Genomic DNA, 10,012 nt, shown 5'->3' with positions numbered 1-10,012 from the left:
CATAGTAGATCAGTGCTATGCTTCATGATTGAATTCATCACCCTTTCAGTGAATGTTGGATGGAAATATTACAGGATAGAATTGTCCCTCTTTGAATTAGATCCGTATCAGGCACTTCTACTGTCTGAATACTATGTTGTGTATTTAATAGCCCACACCCACATTTGTGTGTTGAATTTGGATCCTCTTCAGCCAAGTCTACCCGCTGAGTCACATGTGCGCACTGTCTATCTGATGACATAACGTGATAAAGTACCAGAGTGAGAGCCAGCTGGTGTGAACCGGGGTTCCTCGAAGCCTTCTGTGGTTGTGGGTGGTGTTCTCACCTCGCAGCCAAAAATCCATCTTTCTCTGCGCCGGAGGCATGTATGCATGCGACAGTGCAACGGAGCCGAAGGTGCTTGCCTGCTTGCCTACCGGCTTGAACAGTGCCAGAGTGCCGGCTGGTCCCGATCCAACTCCGGGAGCGGAGTCAGTGTGTTCCTAGAGGCTGCTGACTGAGACAGCGGGGTTGGGCAGCTGACCGAGCTGCGTCGCTGTAAACAACTGCGAGGGTACAATGACGCACCTGAATTTACACTTGCGCGACTTTTGGACGGTCGACTAGACATCTTTGGAGTCAGTGTTCCGTGACGGACTGCCATGACATTTAGGCTACCCATGCTGCTTTTTGCGCCGTAGACTGAGTAGCATTATATGCTGTTTTATGCTGAGGGGTTTTCCAACTATGCCTATTTCCTTGTAATACACCATGACGTCTTACCTTATTCACTATTGAAGTGAGTAGCCAATTTCATTCATTATTGCCACACACACCTCTATTCTATTTCATTTGCAGGTGAGTCACATTGGAATGAACAATCACTGCTGTCAACTTGGATAGTTGCCTGCCTGTCCGTCCCAATGAGATTTCAGTACTTTGGCAGTGAAACATGCCGTGTCTGTCTACAGAGAGCTGGACTGAGGTGCAGGTGGGCTGTCGTATGAAATAGGAGAAGGACTTGGTGGACACACACCCCCAATTCAGTTGTTACACACACACTGTCGCTCGGAGTGGCGAGACGCAGATGCGCACTCCACAGACACCCAACTCGGCACCCAACTTTTGCTCTGTGCGTGGATCTATTAAACATATATTTTCTCTTCAATGAGCTTGTGAACAAACGGAGGATAGATGTTATTTTGCGGGCTAATATATTTTTTCTAAATAGCCGCAAAGGACCAGGGTTGGAATAAGGATGCCCGATTGTCTTTGAGACACCTGCGTTGATTTATTAGCCTCGCTTGGTGATTTCTCAAATATGGATTATGTGCGTAATGTGGCTCAAATAGCAGAGAATGGATATTGTTTGTCGGTAAGGATTTCATATTGAATCGCCCAGTAGTGCATTGAGGAGAGGGGCAGCCGCAGCCTGACGATGCCGGACGCGTCTCGGGACGTGCCGGTGCATTCCTCTCCAGCAGTGGCGGCGAACGCGGAGGGAGACGAGATAGAAGTGCTGGAGAGTATCGATGTTCTTCCCGTGGCCCCAGAGGACGTAAGTCTGGAGCCATATTCATATTGTCATCAGCGTTTTTCAATTTCATCCCAATACAGAAAATCACATTAAAGGCACGTTTTTCCCACGGTGTATTCTACAGTAGCGAATATTTTTTATTCAACTAGACAATTCAAATAACACATTTGTATTGCACTTTTTATACTGTGTTATGGTTGTAAGCTATGAATATTATTATGCCAGCGACCATTCTCAGACAGCTTCATAGACTCATACATAGACCATAGTCATTATATCATCACAGTCAACAATCCATTGACTATATGTGTTCATTACAGCTAACTGAGCAGACATAGCATGGCTACTACCATACATAATTGATGATGTCTTCAATTGTTCAATTATATTGATTCATTGAATGAAGGAAAGTTCTTGTAGGCTACCTGCTGACTTCACTCCTTAATGACAGGTGTGTCTATCTGTTAAATGGCACCTTTCTCTCTGAAACCTTTTCTTTCCTCTTTTCTCTCTCTTTCCCTACCCACTCCTTTCCTCTTTCCCTATCTCAGCAATGGAAATCTCTGTTCGACAAGGTATGTATAGTCGTTGTGTTACAGACTCTCTCTGTTGCATGCGCACTCATGAAGGGTTTCTACTTACCTGTCTTTTTATGTGAGGAACTGTTTGCTGTCCGAACTTTAACTTGTTACAAGTTCACATGTGCTTTATTGCTACCGCATTTAGTACTAAAACTGTGACTTATGAACTGACCTTGATCTTCACCCAATAGTCATGGAATAGCAAGTCAACTATCCGTGACATTATTATAAAGTCTCTCTCCTGTCATTCCTGCGGTGGCGGTGAGTTGAGCCCTTGATGCCTGAGGAATGGGAGGCGGAGAACCAGATCAAATAAGCAAGCAGGTTGTGTTGGGTGTTTCCCTCATCCAGTCCTCCAGTCCTCCTGACATCGACCCTCCCAAATGCATTTAGAGCAATACATAATCCTGGTTACAGTTGCCGTTGCTCCGCCTGTGGGCTGTCATGTCGGCGGCCACAGTGACAAACAAGGGTGTGTGTGTGTGTGTGTGTGTGTGTGTTATGCCCAGGCCATCAGGTTGGCATGACAGACGGAATACCAGACCCTCCCCCAACTCGCACACCCTCTCTCCCACCACTCCATCCCATGGAGCTGCCTCAACACCTGCCTGCCCCAGCCTGGTTGGCGGGCCCCACACTCACTCCTGGTCCCCCAGGGGGGGACAAAGGAAGTATAAGGGGGTTAGGGAGGGGGACAGGGGGGGAAGTCAGAGGCTCGTGTCAGGCTCGCTCTTTCAAGCTCTGGAGGACTGGCTAGGGATTCATGGGATTACGTGAAAAGGGGTTCGGGGTCGTTGGTGTGTGTATATATGTGTGTGTCGGGGGGGGGGGGTATACATTGTGGACAGGCATTAAGCGGGCCTCTCAATCCACTGCCTTTATGCGGCTCGGCATCGCTTTGAATTTCTCAAGTGGCCTTCAGACTAGATGGGAGGGGGGCCGGGGGGAGAACCAAATATAGCCTATAGAAGGGGATGCTGTCCAGTCTGGCAGCTACAAATGCCCTTTCACTCTTTTATTCCCTCCCCCATCCACCTCTTAAATGACCCCTTCCATTTGTCATACATTGGAAATGTTGACCTTTAGGATCACTCAGCTCCTCACAGTGGACACTTAAGGAAGATAAATTATAGGGTGGATGGTGGACCAGAAATTGGGGATTTTTACTGGCAACCATTGGATGACTGAAAAAATGGAATAGTTGGACGTTCATAAATGGAGGAATAGGTCTTGCTCATTGGATGTTTAGTTCATAAATGGAGGAATAGGTCTTGCTCGTTGGATGTTTAGTTCATAAATGGAGGAATAGGTCTTGCTCATTGGATGTTTAGTTCATAAATGGAGGAATAGGTCTTGCTCATTGGATGTTTAGTTCATAAATGGAGGAATAGGTCTTGCTCATTGGATGTTTAGTTCATAAATGGAGGAATAGGTCTTGCTCATTGGATGTTTAGTTCATAAATGGAGGAATAGGTCTTGCTCATTGGATGTTTAGTTCATAAATGGAGGAATAGGTCTTGCTCATTGGATGTTTAGTTCATAAATGGAGGAATAGGTCTTGCTCATTGGATGTTTAGTTCATAAATGGAGGAATAGGTCTTGCTTGTTGGATGTTTAGTTCATAAATGGAGGAATAGGTCTTGCTCGATGGATGTTTAGTTCATAAATGGCAAAGTTTGTACCCCATATAGCACCGTATTTCCTATATAGTTGACTAATTTTGAACAGAGCAGTGTTCAAAAGTTGTGCACTATTTAGTGAATAGGGAACCATTTGGGTCACAAGTAATATGATACAGGGATGTTTCCCATAATTCTTTGCTTTGTCATCTAGAGAGCACAAACACATCACCCAGCTTGTTTAGATGGACCATGTGCCAACGCCTCTTTCTAGATTCCGTCCCAAATGGCACCCTATTCCCCATGTAGTGCACTATAAAGGGAATAGGGTGGCATTTGGGGCACATACCTACATGTCTCCCAGGCTGGTGTTTTAATCAAAGTGCTGTGTGCTCTGCTCAGTTCCCACAATGTCCCCTGAGAGGACTTTGTTGCAGTGAAAGTGCTTTCTCTTCAACCAGGAAATAAGATAATAAACCTACGATAGCTCTGATTTGTGTTACCTATCTAAGATCTTTAAACATACTAGGGAATGGGGACTACTACTACACACACGCGCGCACACACAAACACGCACACACACACGTGCACACACACACACACACACACACACACACACGTGCACACACACTACTGGCCTGATTAGTGATGATGGTGAAACCACTCAAGAGGAAACAGTCTGAGTATTTGTGTCTTTCCCTCACAGATTTTCAGCTTGTTTTCCAGGATTGGACCGATGTAACTAGGAACGTATTAAGGGCTTGTTGTTATAAATGGGATGGAGCAGGAAAAATGAAACAAACAACTTGGTGTTTTCCCTTGAAAGATGACCCAAGGGATATTTGTTTTTGTTTTTATGACTGTGTAAGTGCAGTGTGCATTACAAATGTTATAGTGGATATTTGTTGCGTCACCTCATTCTGTTTCCTCAGTGGTTGGTGGAGAGGGAGAAGGAGCTTATTGTGTTTCTTGCTTGTTGCGCTGTCAGATTGCTGTGTACAACCCAGACTGTGTACACACTCAGTCATTATCTGGGATGGGAATGTCTCCATTAGTCACACCCCCTCTTACCTTCCCATGGAAGTGCCCAGATGAAGTCAGCACCAGACGTGGAACATTAAGTCCGTATACTGATGCAAATGGTTTGGAACTCCTGGGTGAAGGAACACATGGAGGCTACCCTGCTTGCTAATGTTACAACTCTCTGGCTGACCTTTGAATGACTTTAAAAAAAAACTCTTAACACCATTTTATTTGAGACACAGAGTACATACCATAGAAATATAATCTATACAGCGGTTCCCAGCCCTATCTACAGATGATATTTCTATGGTACAGACTGTGACTGAACCATTGACCGGTAACAGAGAGAACCTGTGTTGAAGGAGTGCTGTGCGATAACACTTGTTCTACAGGCCCCAATCCCATTATTACCCCATCTGCCTTCCCTGTGTGTCCCCACAATGGCCAGTCGTCCCCACACTGTACCCTTTGTGTTGACATATGTGCCACTGTACTGTACACACACAATCCTGCTCTGCCTGCCTCTGGCCTGTTAAGACGCCAACAGGCACGCGTCCAGAACAGAGGGAATTATGGGGATTAAGACTTTTTCACATGGGCACACAGTGTACACCACAGGAGGTTGGTGGCACCTTAATTGGGGAGGACGGGCTCATGGTAATGGCTAGAACGGAATGGGTGGAATGGTATCAAATACACTAATTAAACACATGGTTTCCATTTGTTTGATCCCATTCCATTTGCTCTATTCTAGCCATTATTATGAGCCGTCCTCCCTTCAGCAGCCTCCTCTGATGTACACACATCCAGTTTAACCAGGATCCTGTCACATTATACGCTACAGTGAACTGGGGACATGAACCAGTCAAATGCTCTTTGATCGGAGTGGGGACCCACCTGTTCTTAGTGTGTGTGTGTGTGTGTGTGTGCGTGCCTCTCAATCTGGGCTCTTTATCTCATGCTGTTGTATGTGTCAATGAGCATGTGAAGTGGAGCGTGGCTGCCATTGACAGAATAGGAAGGCAGGCAGCCATCATTTCGGGCATCTTTTGTTTAGCGCCACTCACTCGGTCACCACATGGTACAGCTGCCAGCCTCTCAACCCTCTCATTCCTCTCCTCTCCAGTGTCATGACTCAGAGGATTGATTGTCAACGGTCCAGGTAACTGGTACTGATTGGGTTTGAGCCAAAATGGTGGCCCTGGTCTGATTGTAGGGTTGCCACACGTCCTCTCTCATCCCATTACTCTCAGCATTTAGGTGTTTACTTCCTGTTAGCTCCGCCAACTTGCGTCTGTCTGTGTTGATGCTGGTTTACCATACCTCCTCTCTGCCCCTCCCAAACCACTGTTCTCTCAGTAATGAGGTTTTCATCATAGAGATAGATCAGTCTATATGTAGGCTATAATCTCTATGCTATTTATTTAGAGACCCAATCTGCTTGCGTCTCTCTTGCTCGTCACTAAATGCTTTAAATACATTTCCTTATTTCCCTAATGAAAGGGAGTTCCAGTCAGTAAGTTGTGAGCAGCTCTTCTAATGTTGCGCTATAAATAGCCCCTCCCCTGCCTGTCGATCTGTCGATAGACAGAAAGATGTGCTGCTGCTTCAGTCATAATTGGCTGCGGACTGCAGTGTGTACACATGGAGAGATGAAAGATGGCAGCACAAAATTAACGTGTATCTGTTGATGGTTCAATGCTATGTGCTCTACCCACATGGCGCAAGGTGGTTCCGTGCGTGTGGGTGTGTGGGTGTGTGTGTGTGTGTGTGTGTGTGTACAACATATGTTTGTTTAATGTGTATTTATTTGTGTATGTGTGTGTGACTGTGCGTACATACGGTATGTCCCTGTGTTTGTCTTCGATATGTTAATCTGTTAGAAGGGGTCAGCGGGGAGGAATCGATGCCAGTGAGTGGTACTCTAGGGAGAGTGTTTGACTGTGTGTGTGACTGTGTGGATGTAGAGACACGCCAGCTGTCAGAGACCCTGTGTCATCTCTCTTTCCCTCTCCTCTCCCCCCTGTTCAGTTTTTTGGCCGATTTGGCTTCGGTTTGCACAGTGAAGTGGATAACATTGCTGAGGAGAGGAGAGTGCCCATCATCCACTTACAGGCTGTCTTAAGTTCACCGCCGCTTGAGTACGTTTATACACACACCAGTAGGTTACTGCAGGGGTCTGATGGGGTGACATCCTGTAAGTGACATCCTCTGGCTTTTTATTAACATGAGTTATTATACTCAGTATGTCATTCCCTTTTTACACTCAGTGAAAGTTCATCTTTGTCATTTCTCTCTGACTGTGGGAGCAAGTTACATGTCACTCATAGCTCCCAGTCTAGCCCATACGCTGAGTACAGTAGTAGAACCTACCCTGCAATGTCTGCAATATTTTTGTGAATTCCCCTATTTCCACAGAAACCCTTGACATACCCATCAAGATTCCCCGAACTTGGGAGCAGGCAGAGGTGCTAAACGGCTCCTATTTCAGCCTGTCACTCAGATCTATTGGGATCAAAGACACTAAGATCCATTCATTCCTTATGGCTGAAACTGTGATACCTTCCCACAGGTTGTGGTTACAGGGGATACTATACTGGGAGAGTCCTCTCCTGGCAGGGAGCCACCACTCTGCTCTAAACGCCTGGGGGCCTGCAGTATGTGTGGGTTTCATGCCTTTTGTGCCAAAGTCTTTCCGTGGTCTTTGTTTGTTGGAGTTTCTACGTTTTACTCATTGGGTTTGTGTGTTTCTTGTGAATGTGTGTGTTTGTGAGTGTGTGTATCAGGGTTATGGACCAGTTATACTGGGGTTTAGGTGAGACAAAAGGTCTAGTGCAGTGCTAACCAACCTTTTCTGAGTCAAGATCACTTAAGTTAGATTTTTTTCTCTTCGTGATATCCAATTGGTAGTTACAGTCTTGTCTCATCGCTGTAACTCCCGTATGGACTCGGGAGAGGCGAAGGTCGAGAGCTGTTCGACTCCTGTGGCGGGCCGGACACGGTCGCACAATGACACGGTCGCCAGTTGGACAGCGTTTCCTCCGACACATTGGTGCGGCTGGCTTCCGGGTTTAGAGAGCAGTGTGTCAAGAAGCAGTGTGGCTATGGAAGGTCGGGTTTTAAAGGACGTATGGCTCTCGACCTTCACCTCACCCGAGTCCATAGGGGAGTTGCAACGATGGGACGAGACTGTAACTACCAATTGGATATCACACAATTTGTGGAGAAAAAGGGGTAAAAAACATATATAATTAACAACTACTTTATATCGAAGGAGTGCCTTTGATTTGATATCCTGCAGGTGTGCCGTTTGGAGCGAGACGACCATTAGACCCAACGACTTGTTTCTGCACATGAGCTTAGCGGGCCTACAAGTGTGGTCGGGGTTTCTATTGGAGGAGCAGTTTTATCCTATAGTCGTACTGGACTGTCTTTGCCAAGGCTTTATCGTTGTTTTATTTACAGAAATGTTTGGTGATCGACTAGAAATGCCTTGGCGACCGCACACACACACACACACACACACACACACACACACACACACACACACACCTGTCTCTGTGACACATTCCTGCACCTCAAACCCTACTGGTTCAACACCGAAGCCCTGCAGGTGGACTGTTGACACTGCAACAATAAACAGTGTGTTTACCCATCCATGTGGTGAACAGGTGTGTGTGTGAACATATTTCTATCTCCCATCCTCACTCAAGAACTTCCCATTAGTGGCTGTGACGCATGTACAACTCAACATCTTCCAATATCGAACTCTTCTATCTTCTCCCTCGGTAGAACAATTGAGTCTTTCTTGAGTCTAAATTGACTACACGGACAAACAGAGGCTGCAGACAAAACCTCTACAGATGTTTCTCTCTCTGACGGGTTAATGCGTAACATTGACGATGCAGCATTATGCATTTAAACCCTAAACCAGCGTGTGTGTGTGTGTGTGTGTGTGTGTGTGTGTGTGTGTGTGTGTGTGTGTGTGTGTATGCTTTTAATTTAAACCTCAAACCAGTGTAACTGAATACTTCCCTTGTGTTCACCCGGCCATGAAGCGGTCCCCTTTAAAACGCCTCACCGTCTAGCTGTGTGTATCGTCTCCCTTGACATTACACTAGTGTTGAAGTGAGGACAGCTTGCGGTTTAGATTAAATAAAGCGAGGGTCTGGAAAATCTAAGCTTGTTGGCGTTTCCTGCAGCAACTTTTCCTCCCACTCACAAACCTTTTCCTCCCACTCACAAACCTTTTCCTCCCACTCACAAACCCACTCTAAAATGCTAAACTGACCCTTTTTCAACACTCCTAGTCTGAGACTCATACTTGGTCTGTATCTTCCGTATTCTACCTCAGTAGCACTATTTCCTGCTTTGGCTGACACATCAAATCACATTTTATTTGTCACACGTGCCGAATACAATAAGTGTAGACTTTACAGTGAAACGCTTACTTAAAAGCCCTTTAACAAAAAGGCAGTTTTAAGAAAAAAACTAAGACAATAACAATAGCTGAACACTGGCATACTACAGAGGGGGAACAGAGAGAACGAAAGGGGGAATCAAAAGGAGGAGAGTGCTTGCTTTGCCCCCAGGGCTCCTGTGGTAACAGGGATTCACACAGCAGACAGCTGGGGGAGTGGTCCCCAATCGCCCTAAACAGTTTACCCACCCCCCCAATCGCCTGAGTCTGAAAGGAGTGTGTGGAATATGCGCACACATACACATGTGATGACTAATTCATGCACACACACACACACACACACAGATACATCTTATTCATCATACACAAAAACATACACACATACACCTACAAAAGAAAAGTTGTGGAAGAAGAAAGAGAGGGTGATGGAGAGTCCATGTTGTTCAGACACAGGGCATGGGCAGGTCAGCACAGAGATAAAGACAGGAGGCCATAAAACTCTTCAGACAAATCTCCACATAACATTGGGGTGAGAAACCCTCATTACCAGCAGGCCAAGCCCTCATTTACAGCAACTGCCGTCAGAGGCCATTCTGAGGCCGTTCCCGAGAACGAGGGAACAAAAAGAGGGAGAAACATTTATCTGTCTGTTTTTCTCTCTATTCAGTCCTTTCTGGGGGTCGCCCTAAACTGACCCCTTTTTATGAGGGGGCGGCGGCTCCATTCACCATAGAGATTTATGGTCTTTAATGGGGAAATGGACCCGGCCTGGGGCTGCCCTCAGGGGGGCCTGATTTAAATTCTACAAAAACGTAGGAGAGGGATTGGGAGGAGGGAGGTGGTGATCGGAGT

At 46.1% G+C, this 10,012-nt stretch overlaps 1 protein-coding gene across 1 annotated transcript in view; it reads left to right on the top strand.

Moving 5' to 3' along the window:
- The first annotated feature begins 241 nt into the window (after window positions 1-241).
- rhbdl3 (rhomboid, veinlet-like 3 (Drosophila)) overlaps window positions 242-10,012 on the top strand; it is a 53,016-nt gene continuing 43,245 nt past the window's right edge. The window contains exons 1-2 of the mRNA XM_021567917.3: window positions 242-1,538; window positions 2,069-2,092. Of these exons, the coding sequence (XP_021423592.1) occupies window positions 1,419-1,538; window positions 2,069-2,092 (144 nt within the window). The 5' untranslated portion in view covers window positions 242-1,418. The remainder of the gene's footprint in view (window positions 1,539-2,068; window positions 2,093-10,012) is intronic.

The sequence above is a fragment of the Oncorhynchus mykiss genome, chromosome 17 (genome assembly GCF_057628025.1).
Source record: "Oncorhynchus mykiss isolate SJ-2025 chromosome 17, ASM5762802v1, whole genome shotgun sequence".
In the NCBI taxonomy this organism is placed as follows: Eukaryota; Metazoa; Chordata; class Actinopteri; order Salmoniformes; family Salmonidae; genus Oncorhynchus; species Oncorhynchus mykiss.
The sequence above is the reverse complement of the archived record's forward strand: the minus strand, read 5'-3'. Positions and strand labels throughout refer to the sequence as shown.